The 21874-nt window shown below is 43.5% G+C and overlaps 1 protein-coding gene across 1 annotated transcript in view; it reads right to left on the bottom strand.

Moving 5' to 3' along the window:
- SUGP1 (SURP and G-patch domain containing 1) overlaps positions 1-21874 on the bottom strand; it is a 74844-nt gene that overhangs the window by 14907 nt on the left and 38063 nt on the right. The window contains exons 6-12 of the mRNA XM_088478420.1: positions 13815-13918; positions 12565-12682; positions 9530-9843; positions 8749-8855; positions 8352-8529; positions 7494-7600; positions 3094-3239 (exon numbers count right to left, since the gene is read on the bottom strand). Coding sequence (XP_088334546.1) covers positions 3094-3239; positions 7494-7600; positions 8352-8529; positions 8749-8855; positions 9530-9843; positions 12565-12682; positions 13815-13918 — 1074 coding nt within the window. The remainder of the gene's footprint in view (positions 1-3093; positions 3240-7493; positions 7601-8351; positions 8530-8748; positions 8856-9529; positions 9844-12564; positions 12683-13814; positions 13919-21874) is intronic.

The following is a 21874-nucleotide window of genomic DNA, read 5'->3' as shown; positions in this document are numbered from 1 at the left end:
GAAGAACAAATGGAGGTTGCACATGGAGGACACCCCATAAAAAAGTCCATACATCAGGTAACAGAGCAATCTTTACCATTGCCTCTGGAAAAGGACAGAAAGGGCTGAAACCTGTACTTTTAACAAGGAAAGTCAGAAGTCCAGACCTGACTGCAAGAAAGACTTTACTCGTAAAAGATGGAAAACTCTGGGTTTGAAGCCTTGAGGCAAACACCAGCCAAAGTATGTCCTCCAAACCCAGTAATAAATCCTGGCAGAAGAATGCTTATGGGCATTAAGCATGGTACGAATGACCGACTGTGAGAACCCTTTAGCTCTGAGGACGGATGTCTCAAGAGCCACCAGGTCAAGCAAGATGGGCCAGATCTGCTTAGAAGCACGGGCCCTGTAACAGAAGATCCAGCTGTAGAGGAAGACGCAGCGGAGCGCCGATTGAGAGATCTAGAAGATTCACATATCAAGCCCTGCGTGGTCAATCTGGAGCCACTAGGATCACTGTGCCTCAGTTCAGCTTAACTTTGTGGAGGACCCGTGGAATCATTGATATCGGAGGGTAAATGTACATGAGAAGGAGAGTCCAATGAACCTCCAATGCGTCCACCAGGAGAGCTCCCGGATCCCTGGTGCACGAGCAGTATCTTGGCAGTTTGCGTCGAGACGCCATCATGTCGATGTCTAGCAGGCCCCGGCGTAGAACCAGGAACTGAAAGACATCCGTGTGGAGAGCCCACTCGCTCGAGTGAACATCCTGGCAGCGTCAAAAGTGGTCTCCAAATTTTGACCCCAGGGATGTAGACAGTTGACATGGCTGGTAGACAACGCTCTGCCCACTGAAGAATGCAACTCACCTCCGTCTTGGTGCAGAGACTGCCCAATCCTGGACCTAAAAGGGACGGCCCTTGTCTAGGTGGCACTAGTGGAGCAAGAGGGAGTGACAGACCTCTCCCAAGAGAACGATCATCTTCAACTTGAGATGCAGATGGGATACACCTGGCCAGAATCTCGAATTGTAATGGAAATGAATGAAACTGGGCATAATCCACCATGTCGAAGGCAAAGACTAGAAAGCCTAGGACCTGCATGCAAGAGTGGACAGAGACCCGAAGTAGCCCCCAAAATGTGCAAATTTTGGTCTGTAAGGACTGAAGCTGGCCTTGAACCGTACAGAAATTAGTTTTATTCACACACAAAGTCGAAGATGAAGCACAACGGAACTTGGCGTGAGAAAAAGCTGCGGTAGCTCGCATCGTAGCACTTTATAATTTTAGACTCAATTGCATGCCGATATACAAAAGTTGGGATATAGTCAGCATCCTGACCGGATGCAGATAGTCAGAATAGCGACAGCAGCATCCTGACTGTCAAAATACTGACAATTTGTAGAGGTATTAGAGTTAGGGGGAGAGTTAGGCACTATAGGGAGGGTTAGGCTGCGGGTCAGGAGGGCTAGGGTGCAGGACAGGAGGATTTAGGATAAGGCAGGGGTTATTAACCACAGTCCTCAAAGCACGCCAACAGTCCAGGTTTTAAGGATACCCATACTTGAGCTCAGGTGACTTAATTGGTACCTCAGTTATTTTGATTTAACCATCTGTGCTCAAGCATGGATATCACTAAAACCAGGACTGTTAGTGTGCCTTGAGGACCAAGGTTGGGAATCACTGGGATAAGGGGTATAATACTTACATAAATTTGTCGGGATTCTGACTGTCGGCATCCTGACCATGGTGATCCGTACCAAACGCCAAATGATGCACATGATATTGATCAGTGGAATATAGCAAAGTAGTTTTGTTGCATCCTCTTGTTTTATTTGTACAAATAAGATGCACAATTTGAATGTAAAAGACGCTTTGCGAGGCCGAGTCGCATGGGTCCTCGAGCACAGAGAGGGGCTGTTTGGCATGACTGAAGCCACAGTGTATGAGAACATATGCATAATATAAATAAAATAATGTTCAACTTGAGCTTACCTAAGAAACAGAAACTATTGCTGGGTACACAATACTAAATGCATAGTTTGATCGAATGATGAATGATATATCGGTAGCGGATCAGGGGGTTTGTATACCGGATATGTCTAAACTACGTTGTTCACAGACATATCAGGTCGGCACTGCAGCACAGCCAATGCTGATCATGCAAATATATCGGTGCATCTGCACGTGTGTACGGACAACCACCAACCACCCGTACACTGGCTGCAGGGATCGCCAACAATGACATCACAACTGGGTATGCAAGTATAAATGCCCACCCAGTTGTGGAGTCTGACTAGACATACTGAGCCGATTGGTAAGTGTGTACAGCTTACCAATAGTAGTTGAAATGAATAAAGCAGATTTATATGCAGCATGGTTGGTGTAATGGTTAGCATCACTGCCTCACAGCATTGAGGTCGTGGGTTCGATTCACACCTTGACCCTAGCTGTGTGGAGTTTTGTATATTCTCCCCATGCTTGTGTGGGTTTCCTTTGGGTGCTCCGGTTTTCACCCACAATCCAAAAATATAATGGTATTGTATGTCAATTGGCTCTAAACAAAAATGTAACGTGTGTGTGTGTACACATGTGACAGGGAAGATAGACTGTAAGCTCCACTGGGGCAGCAGCTGATGTGAATGGCCAAATATTCTCTGTAAAGCGCTGAAAATATGCATGCTCTATAAATAACTGGTGATAAATATATACTAAACAGATGTCAGTTTGCAAGCAGTACCCTCTTTTGGAATAATATAGTATTGCAACAGAATTGTTATAGTCTAATAAATTAAAGGAGGTTTAAGCTCATTCCATGAAATTGTTGCAAAACAATTTAAAAATCAAGAATTTATAGATTAAATGATCACATTAATTTTTTTAACACTATAAATGGATTATTATTTGATGTTGAATACAAGCCCCATTGGCTTAGGTTTTGTTTTGTAAAGGATACAATTTCATTTAATGAGTATTTATCTTTTTGTTTACCAATTTCTTTAACAAATATTTCTTCTTAGCATTTATCCATGTTCTACGAGGTACTGGAGATTGGGGGAGAGAGATGGAAAGAGATCGGAGAGAGTAAGGCAGTAAAAGAATGATTATAACTCACTTGTTCACGGGGTTCTTTATTCCCTGTCCCTCAGAACCCAGTCCATCACCTTCCTTCCATCCCATCTTCATTAGCATTTGGTATCCTATATTCTCCACAGTCAGTTTGAATTCTTTATACTCTGAATAGTCTGGCTCACGTCCCTCCTGCAAGGTAGAGGGGTCATATTACGTCTGTCGGTGGTAGATGGAAATGCAACTACTTGTTAAAACCCGTGCAGTTCCTTTTTCCTGCCTGGAGTGTCGCTCTCTTCTCTGGTGCTTCTAGTACACAAACTGCTGCATCAGGCTGAGTGTGATAGAAGCAGCAGAGCAGAGAGCGACACCCCAGACAGGATAGAGGAACTGCACGGTTTTTAACAGGTGCAGGGTGCTAGAATGAAGACAAGAACACTTAATTAAAAGATAAACACTTCTAACTTCCGTCACATCCTCAGATCTGCCAAACATGCTGCTCAATCTGAGGATGTGACTGACGACACCATGCATTTGGATGCAGCAGGAGAACAACATATCATGCAGTCATTCACTAGATCGTGAGGTGTGTACAGACCGCACGGTATGTCTTTCTTCGCAGCTTATGACGGCCGGGTGCACAGGTCATCTAGTGTGTACCCGGCTTTAGTCCTGTTCACAGTTAAAGAACAGTACAAAATTCGGAAGCATTTTTTAAACTCCGGACTACAAATTATCAACCCAACTTGAGCAAACTAGCTTAAAAAAAAACAGGGGACAAGGAAACCACTAACACAGTTTGTACTCATTTATTAATGTTGTCAATTTTTGAATGTGTTGCAGTTTTGCTGGCACTCTAGGTTTTTTGACTTGTAATGTTGAATGTCTGGCACCCAAAAGATAAAAACCTTGCCTATCCCTGGTGTATTCCTTAGACTAGCAGTCCTGCATAGTTGTGTGCATATTTACCGCTTCTCTGTTTTGCTTACAATATGAGTGATATTAAAGTAAATACGGGTTTCTAAATGATTCTCAACTAATTTCTTCCCTCAGGATATTACTGGTATTAAACATATGTTTATTTTTGCTGGAACCTCTAAAATAGGAGGTTACAGTAGTGTATTACCCGGAGATAGGGGCTTAAGGTCCTATAAGCGCACATCAACCTAAATATGATTGCCTATTATATAACCAGTAAAACATATCCCCCATCGTGATTCACAAGTTAAAGTAAAAGGTCATGTTTTGCTGATGGCAAAATCACCATTTACCCCGCTGATGTACCTTCCTTGTCCATCGCTCTCCTATTATCCAGGTTCCTTGCTCTATCTCAGTACAACATCCTAAATGTGCATTGGGGGCTTAAAAACAACTATTAGGGAACAAAAATAATCCACCTCAATTTTCAACCAGTTTTCCATTTTTACAGGGATATCAAAATATATGCACTGTATGCGATATTTGGTCAATGTTTTAATCAATTAAAAAAAAAAATTACTAACACATTTTCTTGGGATGTGTTAATTTAATACCATACATTTGAGTGTCACAGACGTCCAAGCCAATGTATCATGTAAACACATGCTGCTTGAACACTAGAGATCTAAGAGAGATGATCTGGTATAGTACTATATAGCGATTACGGAAATTTAGTGAAGATCACTCCATAGGAATTCCCACCATTGCCGTTGACTGTGGACTATGGGACTGATTCACTACGGATCGCTATTGCAATCACAGCTGTGATTATGCACGCAGTCCCGCTGCGAAAATATGCCAATAAATGCTATCACAATTCCGTCACACAGCCAGCATAGAAACGCCCACTGCAGCTATCTCACATCCGTAATACTTTGCAGTCCGGCATATACATCGGTAACATCGGCCCCTCACACAGTTTACAGCAGGCCTGATCTTACTCAGAAATTGCCAACCTCATTGTACGCAGAGTAATCGAGCTGCGTATGCCATCGCAGTGAATAATTTATGCACGCCCATGCAATGGAGTTCAAACGGCCAGGCATGCCTGTGTTTCGCCGACCACCCCCCCATCATTACCCGAAAATGCTCACTGCCTGTCGATCATTCTGTGATGGCTCTCCGTAGTCTGCGAGATGCCTTAGTGTACGCGCACTACGATGCATGCATAGTACGCAACAATCGGCCGTCTGTGTACGATTTAGTTCCAATCCATGCTGAATCAGGCAGTGTGTGCCATTTTCAAAACTGGGAAGAGAATGTGTTTCAGTACAGGAAGACCTGATCTGTCCTGTGGTTTTACATTACTATTAGGGATGGAAATGTGGAAATAAAATTGGCACGTGACTGGTTGCACCTGCCATATCCCATTCATAGGCAAACGCAGGCCTGGAAACCCCCCTCCCCAGCCCACACCATGACCACAATAGAAATAGTAATATAATAGATTGTTACTAGTGCTGCATGTCCTTCTCAGTATCACAAATGAAATAATTAGCACTACCTGTGGATATTTTAACATGTATCAGTCAGTAATAAATAACCTGTGCACCAACTAGGAGATCTGGAAAATATTCACTGTTAGGAATGTGCTGCTATAGAGCCCAATATGTACATATATGTCCAGGGCAGTTCTAGGTTCTGATGCTGCTCCCAGACTCGCTCATATGCCCTGGAATGGTGCTCACATCTAAAATAAATACATTCAGCTCAAACAGGATGGCCCTACTGCTGCATCTAATGGCATACTGTGATTGCTGGTCCTGTATATGCTGGAATTATGACACACAATACACTTTGTAAGACGCATATTAAAGCTGGTTAAGTGCTAATACTACCCTCTTCAAGGAGTGGCCACACTCACTCTAAAACCAAGCATTTGGAAACCCCCCTCTAGAAATCCTGCGTTTGCCACTGCCATTCATAGGAGATTTGTAGTATCTGCCCAAAAGACTGTCCCAGTACCAAACCTCTAAATGAGAGGGTACAGTAGCTAAAGAGACAGGTTTGTATCAAAGTGAACAACACCTTTATGTAGTAGTTTTTTCAGGCACACTTGGGCTATCAGGTATATGAACTGTTTTTCCAAACTTTGCATCCACGAAAGACTACAGTGAGCAACCATTATTATTGAGATGTTAAATTAGTATAATGATGATGGTAAAGATATGCTAGTAAGCAAATGCAACCAGAAAAGTATCATAATCAAATACAAATGGCCAAATCTGTATTTACCAGAAGCAATACTGTAAATATTAACCTGCTTGCACAAAATAAATAACGTCTAATGCTGGGCATACACGGCAAGATAAAATGTCTGTCAGACAGACAGACATTTTATCTGGCCGGCTGCCAGCCGCAGATGTCCGCGGCATACACTGTGAGAGAAATCTCACAGTGTATAGCCCGACATCTGCGCTCCGCCCCCGAGGGAGGAGACATTTCCCTGTTCCTTCCGTAGGAAGGAACACAGGAAATGTCTGTCTGTCGGCCGCGCTGGGCATACACTGCCCGATGCGGCCGACAGTTACCGGGTAAATATCGCATTGGACGGGCATGCTGGACAATCCAGCATGCCCGACCGAGCAATATTTAACCCTCGGTCGCCCCCCCACGCTACAATTATTGCGGCGATCCGCCGATATCGGGCAGATCGTCCCGATAATTGAAGCGTGTATGGCCAGCATAAGCAATTGCTTAATGAATTTGTTTAGAGTCTCTCTCTGAAATTTTCCACTGATCCAATGGTGTTTAAACAAGTGTATAGTGACACAATAAAGCAAGTATGACTGTGCTGGGCAGTTATATGTAGCCTATATCCAGGAACATTAAAAATTTCCCCCACTGCCTTCTGCTTCTCCATCTGGTGCTGCAGCGTAGCATGCAAAGTATTAAAGGAACCATGGAAGTGCTGCTCTCTCTCTCTGGTTCTGCAGCTCCATCTGTAATCCCCTGTCAACGCATAAAAAGTGGTGGAAGCTCTTGTACTGTATTGTAAATAGCAGGGGATGCAACATACACTGCTTAAGGTTGGAGAGCTTCAGGGCTGCTGCTGTCAGATCATCAGCCACCCTTCAGCATAAACACCCACTGTGACCTGCTGTACAATATATAGCCTCCTTATATGGAGCCTTATTAACAGCTCACTATTAAAATCTATACAGTCTTCTTCAAGAGAACTCAGATAAATTCAAGAGCTTGGACTGTCACTTTAAAATAAGTAATGAAACACTTGCCAAAGACAAAAGCGATATTAGACACAGAAAAAACATTTTTTATTTTTAGTACCATATAGGAAACAAAAGCAAACACCTGAATGGTTTCCTGTGAGCAAAACCTCACCTTTTCCATTGCACCAGTTTTCACAAATGGTCCCCACTATACAGTAGGTTAAGCTGATGACACACCATATTATAGCAGGTGCACCGAGTTGTAGCAAAATGCGACAGAAATACTGTGCTTTGTTACCTTTAGGGCTTTGAATGTTTCCATAAATTTATCCAGCTCATCTGGAGGTAAGAAATCCCCAATGAAATGCTTCCCACGTCCCATTTCAGTAAGCTGCTCTGCCCATTCTGTCGGAGGAGAAAATATATTGATTCAGGACCAACAAACCCATGCTTTTTTGGCAAATTTAGTTTATGTAGTTAATGTGTTCAACAGCGCAACTATAGAGGTTGCGGTAGATACAGGAAAGGTCAACAGAGCAAAGCTTTTGTTCCGTCCCCTTAACTACTAAGATTTTGCAGCAGACAGTTGTTACAGTGATGACATTAGGGAAAAGCTCATGTGATGCAAAATGGAATGTCCATTTCTTTCCCCTTACAGTGCACTAGTCTCTGGTGGGACACTTGCAAGACATAGCTTTCCTCTACAGCAGGAGTGGGGAACCTTTTTTCTGCCGAGGGCCATTTTGATGTATATATAACATAATTTGCGGGCCCGGTGCAGGACACATCCCCTACTTGTGATGTCACACGGGGGTGGGGCCACAATCGCCGGTGATTACAGCAATGCCCGAAGCATCCTCAGGATGCTCCGGGTAGCTGTAAGGGCAGCGGTGTGACCGTCTGAAGCGTCCTTAAGGACACTCCAAGTGGCACTACTGCATAGATTCTGCCTGCAGGGTGCCATTCTAGGCACCCTCCTAGCCAGATGAGGCTAGAAAGAAAAAAAGCTCAGGGGGCCAGACCAAATGATTCCCCGGGCCTGAGGTTCCCCATCCCTGCTCTACAGGCACAAAGAGCAGCTCATGATTATACTGTTTGTATAAAGTCAATATTAAAGTAAAAAAAAAAAAAAAAGAATCAAATCCATTCTATTTACCCCTGGTCTTGTCCATTTCCATCCGTCGCAACTGATGCTCCCAGGTCCCCATATCATTATCGACCTCTTCATCACTATCATATTCATGCTGGTGCTGTTTCAGTGCCTTCTCCCACATCATCTGCATATCCTGCATGGCTACTTTGTGTTTCATTATCATGTCATACATCTGTTGCATCTAAGAGTGAGAAGCTGGTTAATCTCCACAGGCAAAGGAGATGCATCTCTAGCAGTAATATAAAATATGCTCATCAATATCAAACATTATCAAGAAAGAGGCTAATTATTCATTTGTCAGACAAAGTATACTGGAATATCACATAGGGATTATCTGCAGGATAAAGGTACATTTGGGTAACATCCTTATTGGACCTAGCAAAGAAGTATTTCCTCTTACCTCCTGCTGCTCCTTCAGCTGCTTCTTCTGGGCATCCGACAACTCTGTAACTCCCACCAATCCCACAGGTTTTCCCTTCTCGTAACCCAGGCCTTTCAGATCCTGGACTATACACAAGAAAAGGAGAATGTATATTATAAGCTCCATAAATAAAGGGTGGAAAACTAATGTTCTCTGAAAACATCAAACCATAGAAATTGTAAGTTGTCTGAAAGACTCTATACAATATATTCTCTTTCCCCCTACACATTATCACAGTAAAAAGCAGCAAGTAAGTGGCTGTTCACAAGTAATTCTGAACACAAACAATCTGGTTGGACAAGTTTAATAATGTCTGGGCCAAACTGCTACAATCTCTCTCTGTGTATGGGGAAAAAACAATCACATAAGGTGGAGAATGATCTACTTGGGAAATCTAGCAGCCAACCACCTCAATCATTTTGTGTGGTCATCTGCAGACCACACTGATTGGGCCAATGTGATCAGTTGTGTGTGGAAATCTCTCACCTATATATGCTGCCACAATGGAATGAACAAGCCATGTGACCAGATCTGCATGTAGCCAGGAATAAGGAGGCACTTATATGCTCCTGCCTGCTTACTTTGCAGTCACATTGGTCAAAAAAACAATGTAGCAGAAACCATGTAACTTTATTGGCAGACAAATCAAATCTGTTACAGAAACCTCTATGTTTTTAGTTATACGTAGATAAGTCTAAAAGAAGAACATTAAAGCATGCATTTTTGTACATCCCCTATCACCATTGGGCAGAAATATCACCTGTTAAAAGGCTTGTATCCGGGGGCTCAGTGGTCACAGCATTAGGAGGCAGTTCCACCTTTTCCTCCTCTGGCCCCCACCGACTCTTTCTTTTCTTCTTTGAAGTGGTTTGCTCTGTGGATTGTTGTATTGGTGGATTAGCGGCAAAGGAGGACATTGGAGAATTGGACACATGATTACTGGGTTCTGGCGCCAACCTTCGCTTAAGTCCAGATGCCAACAGATTGTCAACAGAGGACATTTTGGCACGTCTGAACTCTTCCACTTTTATCTTATAATACTGGTAACCTTTGCCATGTGGTTCGTACAGAAACCTTTGAATGACAGGACAAACAAAACACTTACTATTAATGAGAGTTGTTATGCATTTCATGGAATTTGCAACAATGAATTTTGGGGCAACAAGGAAATGAATGTCAATGTCTTAACATGGGTACAGACTAGAAGATTTTGCACAATAATGCCAACGACTAGATCCATTCAGACCGACCAAAACAACCCCGAAAATGGCCGATATACAGCGTACAGTCTTCCCAATAATAGTTTAATTCCAAACTATCCTTTCGATTCCAAACCATCTCTTCTCCATACACACAATCAGATAATTGTGCTTTTAGAGAAGGGGAAAGCTAATTAATTAGCAGACATTAGGCAGAGGTCCATACACATTACTTTCTGAACACCACCAAAACGACAGGACCGACATACAGTAGTGTATGCAGCACATGCTAGATCGGTAGCTGATCCTAAAGGTTTTAGTGTGACTCGGAGCATTGGTGCTTTGTACACACTACAAAATTATCAGCCATTTCCTTTAGAATGTAAGCTCTCACGAGTAGGGCCCTCTTCCCCCATGTACTTTTCCTTCCCTTACTTACACTACTTTCTACTCCATACAACTGCACCTAACTCTTTACTTCTGCCATCCTGCTACTTATTTGAGTGTTATGGCCGCTGTTGCAGCAATGTTTATATACCATAAACTTTCTGAACTGTTTATGTACTTTGTTAGGGACTGCAGAATCCTTGTGGCGCCATATAAATAAAAAATAATAATATAGCCATGACGGGCCGAGAATTGCATAGTGTGTACACAGCTTTAGTTATATGGACAAAATCTGTCAGACGAAGTTTTTAAACCTGCCCCATGGCAATATAATTGCGAGTTTAAGAGATTTACTAGCACTTAAAGTAGTTCTAACAATGTCATACACTGTAGTTTTGTATTTCATATTGGAGATGTACTCAACACAAAAAATATTCTGTAAAATAAAAAATCTAAAACTTTTCTTCATTGCATGTAAAAATAGACACCAAAGAATTTCATAAATAATCGTCCATTTGCCAAGATACACGAATGCAAAAATAAAAATAACCTAAATAAAGCTCTGATACAATTAGTTGTCTTCAAGTAATATATTTTAACTCAACTTGCATACAATTAAAGTGTTTGTTAATTATAAAAATAGCCTATTCATCTATTTACACACAAGATCTTCACTACAAATCTCCAACTTTCAAAACAAATATGAGAATTTTTTTTTCAAAAAATACCAATCAGAAAAAGGGTCTAAGATTTCAAAGACTTAATATCCCCTGGAGCACTGTCAAACCCATCATAATGACATGAAAAAGATGGTACAAGTTAGTGTGAATTTGTCCAAGACTTGTCAACCTCCAAACACCAGCCATGGTATTAGTAGCCATGAAAAGCTGATCACCTATTAGGCATCCTGCCTACAAATTACAATGAGACTGGGACATCAGTCTAAGCAAGATCCCAAACTAGGGCAAGGCCTCTAGAGTGTCAAAGAAATGTGCTCCATGCTGGAATACACAGGTGTTTCCTGCCTATAGAAGCCTACCCAGTAGATATAGAAATGAATAGTCACTAGTTTGACAGAACCAGGCCTTTGTAGGTAGGAGGCACCCATGCGTTGCAGAGCGGAGCGCATCTCTATAGCACAAGCCCGGTGTGCATCGTTTCCATGGGAGGTCCAGTAAAGGAAGAGCTAGGCAGATAGGAAAAAATTTTGGGAGCCACAATGTCCATCCATGTGCATAAAGGACTAAAGCAAGGGCAGTTTTAAATAACCTATAGCAATAAATCAATCTGCATACAGAAATAAAAAGAAAATGATTTCACCCAACTGGCTGATAGGCATACATATTGTCTTCAATTCTGAGATATGATTTATAGCATGGAATTTGTAGGGTCAATTGGAGGATGAGGGCAAAACGAGTATCTTGCCTTGGGCCCTGTGGAGTCTTAATCTGGCCCTACATACCTGAAAGAAGAATACTCGTTAAAGAAGCCACCAAGAACCAAATGACCACTCGGGCAGACTTCCATGACTGAGATAAGAGAAACAGTCTTCCCTTCACACTTGTGTAAACCTAATGGTAGGATAATTATAAAAACAAAACAAAAAAACAGGAAGCCTTGCCTAGTTTGTGGGAGACCCAAATAGCAAGCAGAAGACTATGGTCTGATAAGTGCAAAAGTTTACTATATGGCTTCAAGTTGGGAATCATAGGAAGAACACCTGTACATCATGGTGGCAAAATCAACACGCTATCTGGATGCTTCTCTGCTTCTGGGACGGGAAAACTAGTCAACATAGAGATAAATCTTGGTGGAAAACATGCTACAGTGGGGAAGACACCTATAACAATGCAGATCCAAAACATACAGCAAACATCACATTGAAGTGGCTTAAACACAAATCAATGTCCTGAAATTACCCAGATAATCTGGTATGGTTTGAAATTTTCTGTTCAGCCAAGTTGATGGACCTCAAGCAATGGTTCAAATATGAATGGGTGATAATGGTCAGCTATACAAAACAGGCAACAGGTACCGCAAAAGACTCAAGTTGTAATAGCAAATTCTACTTAGAATTAAAACAAGGGGGTGGGGATTGAGAGAGACCATCATCTAGACTCAGGTTGATTTCCAACGGTAGTCACCTTCAGTATCTAAAATACTCAAAAATATGTTGGGAGATTATATATATTATAGACATATCAGTTACCTAAACGCAGGATTCTCCCTATTATTCTGCAAAGCAATGGCTTCCACCTCTGGACCTCCATCTGCTACAAATCTAGCCAACTTCTCTGCAAACATTTTCGTTTCTTCATCCTCTGGGACTGGAAAAAAGTAAGAGACCGCATTATCATAGTACAAATGCTAATGGACAGCATACACATTATACCTATATCTGATGCTAGGCTTTTCTCCCAAATCCAAAATACATATCAGTATAGTAATTATTGTCAGATGAAATGGATTCTAGTTTTTGTGTGGTACAGAAATTAAACCATTTATGGGCAACAGGCGCCCTTAAGGCCACATGCAGCTCTAAAAGCCTTTACATGCAGCCCCTAGCTCCTACATCCTTTGTTGTCACAGCTGTTTGTTATAGCTTGTAAAGCTGGTTTAAAGGACCTGCTGATATAGTATAACATACAGGTGTCTGTTATATTGATTAAATGTATTCATTTAACTTACTATTGAGATTAAGAGAAATGTGGGGACCTTTTGAAGATCTGATGGCTGACTATTGCAGCCCCCACAATGCATCAAGTTGCCTATGATGTGAATTATTAAGCATTCTCAGTAAAGCACTACCCACACCACAACACAAAGTCCCAGTATTCATGCTAATCTCAGACACTGCCACCCTCTGCTCAAAATCAGTGCTTTACCTCAATGAGAAGTACTGGTGGGAGGTTTGGCTAGTAATAGCAGTTGCTTGGCATGCACTTAGCATATTGATCCAGCCTTCTACAGGTCCCTCTTCTGGGTGTAAGCTGTTACAGGCTTACAAGAGCCCGTATTTATAGAAACACAGTTAAGATTACCAAAATCTTCTAAAACGATTGCTTATGTCAAACAAAAATTTTATCTACTGTTGTGTTATCTTAAGTAGCACCAAAAGTCTTGTAGAAAGGTAGTTAATTACAGCTATATATCATTTTGTATATTTGAAAAAGCCAAGCTCTCAGCTATGTTGCAGAGTGATCCCTGATGACACCATGAGGGATTCAGTAACCCTGTAGCTTTCAAATTCAGCATAGAGTTTTACACAGAGCTATGATCAGATGGCTCCTGGCAGATTCCTCAGTGATCGCACTATATATAATGTGCTTACAAAATGGCACAGTCATGACGCACATGTGTGTATAGCAGGCAGATGGAGACATTATAAAGTTGTGTGACTAAAACGTTTACAGGATTTCTCATTCTTTTGCACCAGTTATATTCTTCTTTTTAACTCACCTTTACTTGGCGCTACCTTCTCTAGGTCCTGACATTTCTGCTTATACTCAGCTAACTTCTTCCTGTAATAGAGGAACTCTGGGCTGCTCTGATCATGTAGAAACCTGCACAGAAAGGTGATTATTATTACTTTTATGTTCTAAACAACAAACTCCTTTGATATTTTAAAACAAACATTTTCACATTAGTATAATATACAAGACACAACCTATATTAAGTGAACTAAAGCTACTGAATAATTGTCCTAAAATGTGTACCTCGTCATAGTGTGTTAGGCTCCAGTTAAATCGTTGAGTGAGTGGAGTATGTTATATCATGGTTGAGTAACTCATGTGTTCTCTCTCTAAGTAGGCTATAAAAAGAAAATGGAGAGGATGTATGTATGTATGTATGTATCTTGTGCTTATGATACTGTATCAGAACAAACCTACTGATTTTTTTTTTCTTTTAAATGAACACCTTTATAAAGCAGCTAGGTTATGTATTTAAATGACATCTACCTTAATTTTGAATTCCTATTTGTTATAAGAATTGTTCAGATCTATATAATAGAGGTTGGCATGTCCTGAGAGCGCAATAAGATAAGAGGCATACCTGCCCCCACCCCCTAATTACTGCAAGGTAAAGAGAAAAGGTAGTGGGGGACCATATAAAGTGCGGCAGGCATAAGTGTAGATGGGGAGGGAAGAGGAGATTGCCATCAACCCGGCTTTTGCACTATATGCCAATCTGGCTAGTCTTAAGTCAGATATGTGCAGTGGAAGCACTAGTGTGCCACCCCGCTAATGAATAACACTACAGGGGGAGACAGAGAGAATGGACTGCGGGAAGGTGTGGCCAGGTGGGTCCACTTGACCCCATGCCCCCTAGTTTCTTTTTGGTTATATCTACACAGCTGTCTGTGCTGAATTTTACTTTGTGTTTTCTCTGATTATACATTGTGCAACATTGTGTTCTATAAACTCATCAACTTTTAGCAACAATAAATGCTTAAAGATGCATTATAATGAAAATTAATTTTTCCATGAGTGAGGTCTACATTCATTTTCAAAAGAAGAAAACAAAATAACAAATAATCATAGAATACACATATACATATACCAGCAATACCAGCAATGTACCAGTTATTCTGTGGGTATGTGTGTGCTCACTTTTGTTGTAGGCCCAAAATGTCATAGCAAGGGTCTGGGTTACCCTCAAGATTCTTTATGCAAACGCTCTTACTACAACGTTAAGTTAAGAAAAACCTAGAGAGATATAATTGTGGAAGTGCCAATAATATTATTTGAGAGATCACTAACTGTACAGTCCTGTAGTTACAGTATGTCCTGTAGAGCTGTGGCATTGCAAATAGGTGCACTACTATTTCACATCTATTAAAAAAAAAAAGTCTCATCTGTCCTAATGCCAGTACAGCTCTCTAAGGTTATTCCAGTAAGTTCAAAATAAATAATAAACTCAATAGAGTGGCTAAATAATAACCAATTATAGATTACATCTTCGTCATAGTACTACAAATGACAATATATTAATTGTAGCAGTTAACTATAATCAAGGAAGAATTCTATCGTGTTCAGATAGTGGGCCCGATTCAGAGTTAAATGCTAATGCTGTGACTACGCAGCTCGATGCAATAATATGCAAATGTTGCTGCCGCCGGGGGGGGGGGATGTATAAAGACACCCTCCTGCAGCTCTGCACATCCAAGCAGCAGTTCCAGGCTGTGACACGCCCCAAAACGGTCGGACATGCTTGTGTTCTTTGCCGCCACTCCCCGTTACCTCTCCAAAACGCTCCCTGACTGCCAATCACACTGCGAGTAAACAGTCGTTGCATGCCACTACGGTAATGTACCTTGTCACATGCACTGTGCAACTTCGACGCATGCACAGATTGCCAATTGTAGCTCAACTGCAAAAACATTGTCATTGCGTACAACTCTGAATCAGGCCCAATATGTATAAATTGTATCAGCATTAAACTACACGGGCTGCATAAAATTAACATTTATTTATAGGTAGGCAAAATATAAAAATCGTGAACACAAACATAGTGGTAAAATACAGAATTGTACAGGGCGGCAAAGAATTGCATAATAAACTGGCAAACTAGAACACAAGGACAATAACCTGAAGGGAAATAACATATTGGGACAATTCCCATTTGTACACAAGTCTGTTTTATGGACAGTTCTCGATATTTTTAGCAAAGTGCATGCTCTGGAGAAAAGTGCATGCATCACCATTGACTTAAAGGATAGTAAGGCAGAATAGTGGGTATGCTAAGTTGTGCAAAGATCAGTCTGATTTCAGTGGGGTCTCTTACACCAGATATAGGACTAGAATAAGTGCATACTGATAATGAGGACAATGGATTGGGTTGGTGCAGTCGCATAGATACGTGCAACTCAGCATACAAGCGAAAAGCCGCATTTTGTCCTGTGCACACAGTGCAAACATAACATTACAGTGTTTTAGAAGGCAAGAACATAGCATAAGGGAGTATTTTTGTTTATAAAATAAGGACTAAATTATGGATGGGATTGCAATGACGTTCTGAATGAAAATTTGCAAGGAAAAAAAAATGTACCAGGTCAAAAGTCCACCTCGTATAGAATAAAATGAAAGATTCAGTATAACAAGAAAAAATGAATGATACATTAGAAGAGCATTTTGGAACCGCTTAAGAACTGCTCTCTCAACGGTCTTTATTTTATGTAAGCTGTCAAATGGAGACATATGTAACAGTGTTTCACTGACGATGGCAGAAGCAGGGCAGGTGGAAGGAAATAGTGTGTCATAGTAACTGCCATTAGAGCAGGACTTTTCGCTGTAATCAAAAATTGCATAGGACGCTTACAGCAAACTAACACATTAAATTACTGCGGAGAATAACGAGAGGTAGCCTCGGTCTTTAATGCCTGGGGCAATTCAATTAGCCTTCCAAATTCGCCCGATAGCCTTGTTAACACCCGTTAATGTACCAGGTTAATGGACATTACCGCACAGAATCCATGAGAGTTCATGGATTCGTGCGTTAACTGGATCGTTACACCCGTAAACCCGAGTTATCGGAAATAATTTTTTCGACCCGCTGAGGCAGGTGAACAAGAAAATCCCCGATAACTCTGGGCTTCGGGGCTAATTGCTAACCCCAGGGGATCAATAAGCCTACGGCTAATTGAATTCTTCCATAAATCACAATATTTTACAGCTACTTAGGTGCTTATCATGACACTTCTGAACTGAAGATAAGATAACCATTTATAATATGTAATTCATAGTAGTGTAACAATAGCAATAACCCAAATCTGTGAGAGGCTTTATTAACTATAACAAATAACATAGCTAGACAATGAACATTTTACTGAAATGAGTTGCTTAACTACTCTTGTAGAGGCTTTCCGAGGATTTCGAATAACCATTTACCCTTGTTTGTTTTTTTCCTTCAGTCTGCTATTATACATAATTTCCACGATGTTATGCAACTACCATGGCAACAACAGTCACATGGCACATGATGTTGTGAGGAGAGAGGCTTTGGAATGCTTATCTCCACTGTTTTCACTGTCACATTCTCCCCCACTGCCATCACATGACATGCTGAGACTCTGAGATCCAGTCAGTGTGTCTGGCAGCCATATTTGTTTGTTCAGAAAGATTTTGAAAGATGATAATGATCTCTAGGAGGATAGCTAAGAAAAATATGACAGATACATGCTTAAAAAAGTTACTTTCACTTGTTACACAATGTCTATGTAGAAAATACACTCTCATTTACAGTTATACTACATTTAGTATTGGTGATGCAGCTACCATACAGAAAATGGGATTTTTGGTTACTTACCGTTGAATCCTTTTCTCTGAATCAGGCTGGGGGACACTGGACCATGGGATTGTAGGTTGGGGCTGGAGCTGGCACTTAACACTGTAGCTTTAAATACTATGCTCCTCCCCCCTGCAATCCCACAATTCCAGTACTTCTTGCTAGTCCGGAGAGGACTAGCAGGAACCCCATGAAACTGTTTAGAACAACCACACAAAATCAGTAGGGAACAGACCGGTCAAGAACCAAACACCTCGAACGACTGAGCGTGAGGGAGGGAAAGCAGTGTCCCCCAGCCTGATTCAGAGAAAAGGATTCAATGGTAAGTAACCAAAAATCCCCTTTTCTCTTTCATCAAGGCTGGGGGACACTGGACCATGGAACATTCAAAAGCCGCCCCCAGGGGAAGGAACACTCAGGCTGCCTGACCGGAGAACTGTATGCCCAAAGTGGGTGCCGCCGGAGGCAAAACAACCTGAGCCGTAAATATGAGCAAACATGCGGACAGGGGACCTGATTGCCACACAGTGGACATGTGTTTCTGAAGTCCCGCGTTCGCTGCCCAAGAGATCGCCGTCATCTTAGCGGAAGGCGCCGACACCCAGTCTGGTGGCAGTCAACCTGTCCCAGAATAGGCCGAGTAATGACCGAGCTGATCCAGCGCAAGGGTCTGCCGGGTAGCCGGCCAACCATGTTCCAGCACGTCATAAAGAACCTGCAGAAAACAGTGCAGCGTACCAAAGAAGACGCGTCCAAGGAATTCTGCAGAGTTCAGCGCGGCGTACCAAAGAAGACGCGTCCAAGGAAATCTGCAGAGCTCAGCCAAGCTAGCAGAGCCAGATCAACCCAGTCCCGGGAATTCACCAAAGGAGGAAGAACCGGAAGGACAATATCCAAAACCAGTGTTGGCTGGAATCGTAAAACGTGTACGGAGAACCGCACATGGGAGACAAGTAAAAACGTTACTATGCCGAGGGAATAGCCATAAGGAAGAACAGCTTCCAAGCAACGGACTGAAAATCCACTGAATACAACGACTCCAATGGAGCCTGTGTGAGAGCAGAGGAGCCTAGATTAAGAATCCAGGGCTCCACCTGCAGATGAAACAGTGGCAAATACGCAGCACACCGTACAAAAAACGGTTTGGACTTTGGAAGAAGAGTCAAACGCAGCTGGAAAGAAAATGACAGGACCAAAACCTGTAATGTCACGAGACAAAGTCGGCAGCCGGCCTCCCAACCTTTCAGAAGAAACGCCAAGAAATGTGAGAGTCAAAACCTTGTAACAGTTACACCACAAGAGGTAGAGTTTTAAAACCCAGAGGTAATCGCGAGATGGAAATGGAGTCTGGGCTTGCACGAGAGAGAAAGACCTGCAGAATCATCCCTCCCAGGCCCAGGAGTCCAGGCACGAAAACCAACCAAGGAAGTCCGCCGGTAGAAAAGAACCTAGTTGTAGCGGGTCTGGACAAAGTGAAAGACACCGCCCCAGGCCCACTGACCTCGGGAGAATATCTGTGTACCATGACTAGTGCCGGCAGCCTGGAGCCACCAGGATTACCCTCACTCGGGAAGCATTAATGCCCCTGGAGACTTGAAGAAACAGTGTGTACAGCGGAAACAGATGCTCTTGAAAAAAAAATTCCGGAACAGTAAAGACTGCCACCTGTGTAAGCCAGTGGATACCAGGATCCCATCCAAAACTGTGGAGCTTTGCAAACATGCCGAGAGGCCTTGAAATTCCCACGGGGAAGGCCTCACTCCCGAACGGGAGGGAGGGGGAGAGGGAGACCACTGCCCTGGGAGAAGCGTGGTTCTTCTAATGAAGTCCAATGTCCAACTACCGGCACAACCACCACTGAGAGAGACGGAACAAAGGTTCCCAGTCTGGAAAAACAACTGTATCACTGCCGTGCACTTTTGCCAGCCAGAAGACGTACCTATGCCGTCACCTGGTCGTTGTCCGACCGACTGTGACCAGCCAGTGAGGACGGACAAGGCCCTTCAGAATAATGGCTTGGAGCCGAGCCGTTGCGGATACTGACCCAAGGCCCCAGAGCCGAAAAGCAACTTCACGGCACCTCAGCCCAGTAGACTCGCAGCTGTGGCCACAATGAGCCCATCCGGAAGGCCCAAGGAGTGGACCTGGAGGACAACAACAGAAACCCTCCACCAATGGAGAGTGATGGGTGCTGCTGTACAGAATGGAAACGGAGACAAGGGGGATGCCGAGCAACCCTGTCAAGTTTGGAAAATTACACACTGGGTACTCCCGTAAGTAGAACCTGGTTTATTGAATGTCCAACCCAGTCCATGGATGAGGCACTGACTGAACCGTTGAGACCAAGGTCGGTAGGGTCCCTGCACTGTCCGCCGCAAGACAACATCCCTAGAGAGAGGTGTCGAAGGCCACCCCCAGAACTGAAGGCGCAGACACAGAAGCAAGGAAAACCTTGCAAAAGTTGGGACACAGCCCTGATCCGAAAGTACTTGAAACAAGCGACCTAAGAAGGTCCGTAACTCTAAAGCAGAGGTATCCTACCCAAGCAAATAGCGATACCTGCTGTGTGCATTAGGTGCGGCAGTACCCAACGTATTGTGGTGCAAGCACATGGAGCCAGGGCTCCACCGAACAGTAGGGCCCAGAATAGACAAGGAACAGAGTTAATTACCCACTGAGGAAGTAGGACGACCTGGCTCAAACGAAATCCGAACACGTGCGTTCCAGACATGTAGCGAGGAGGTGTTGACCTCCATGCTGTGAATCCTGGATCGGAGAGAGTTCATGCGAACTGAACAACCCACCCCCTGGTGCGCAAGTCACGAAGAGACCAGAGCGTCCGAAATGAGTCGGTCGGCCGGCGAACAAGGAAGGAGGTAGAATCCCAGTTTCCGTAATGGGGCAGCGGAACTGGAGCAAACATGTCGGCTGAGAGGAGTGGGATGAAAGCCCGGCCCAATTGTGAAAAAACAAACAAACCCATAAGCAACGCCGTGGTGGCGGGCCTCCGAGGTCCAAGATGGAACCATAGCGAAAGATGGCACGCACCCAGTTGGCTGAAGTAGTCACCAAAACGGCCGCTGACCCCAAGCAACCGCCCTACCACGTGCAAGCAAACTGTGTAGAGAGAGAGATACTCCGTTAGGCCTTAGGCTTCTTTGGAGCCGGGTCCCCAGAACGGAGATTGTTAGTAGACATTCTGCCCCCCGGAAAATGAACTCCTGCTGGGGAAGAAGGGGCTTGTGTCAGACTGACCTTAAAAGGACGCACCACCTCGAAGGAGGAACTGAAAAACATTTTTGCAATATGGACCCAGCCACTAGGGACAGCCACCAACATAGAAAGTCCTTAGCAAACTGAAGATAGTGTAAGGAACAATCCAGTAATGAATGCGTATGTGAAGAGTAAAGCCAAAGTGCCCTTCAAGCCAAACAACCCGGAAGCTACCTGTGCCTGGCCTCCCACACAGAGCTTGCCGTGCATGACCTACCAATGCAGAAGGGAATCCCAGGGTGAATCACTGTGAAGCCCTATGACGGAGAAGGCAGCCATAGTGACCCCAGCTCATGCCACCCATGTCAGGGCACGCTAAGGCCGGATAAAGACCCCAGAAGCTTTCAAACCACACCGGAGACAATCCTCCAAGGTCTAGCTAGCAGATCCCTTCTGGATGCTGAGGTGTGCTAGGAAGGGGCGTGTGGTTGTCTAAACGGCTACCGCAGTAACTACTGTGGGTGGTTGTTCCCTGTGGATACTCAAGCCGCTGAAAGCAACTGCGTAAGGAACAGAACCCTCCGAATCCGGTGACTCCTAAGCCTCCCTGATGAGACCGGAGAGATGCACCAGAGGGAAAGTAATGACTTTCCGTTGCCAACGCTTGGACAGACCCAGAGCCATGGGAATCCAGAACTAAACCGCCTACGGAGTGGTGCGCAGGGGGGGGAAAGCAGCGCTGGATGCGCTACCCCCTCCAATCTCCACTCTCCCGGGCCCCCCATTACTTCCCCATGTGAGGGGAAAACTCTGGTTAAGCCCGGCTGATCCAGACAGTCTGTGGCGCCTGCGCTCTTTCTGGATCTGTGTAATGGGAGCCGCTGCCAAAACAAGCCCGGCAATGTGTATGTGCAAGGGAGGCCGGCAGCTACAGGCTCCGCCCCCCGAAAACTTGGCAGCACTCACCTGTGCTACTCCCCTGCCTGGGGAAAACACTTGTAAAGCTCCAACTGAGCTGCCTG

Source organism: Taudactylus pleione, unplaced genomic scaffold (genome assembly GCF_031769625.1).
Source record: "Taudactylus pleione unplaced genomic scaffold, aTauple2 ptg000214l, whole genome shotgun sequence".
NCBI lineage: Eukaryota > Metazoa > Chordata > Amphibia > Anura > Myobatrachidae > Taudactylus > Taudactylus pleione.
This window is presented reverse-complemented; position numbering and strand designations above follow the sequence as displayed.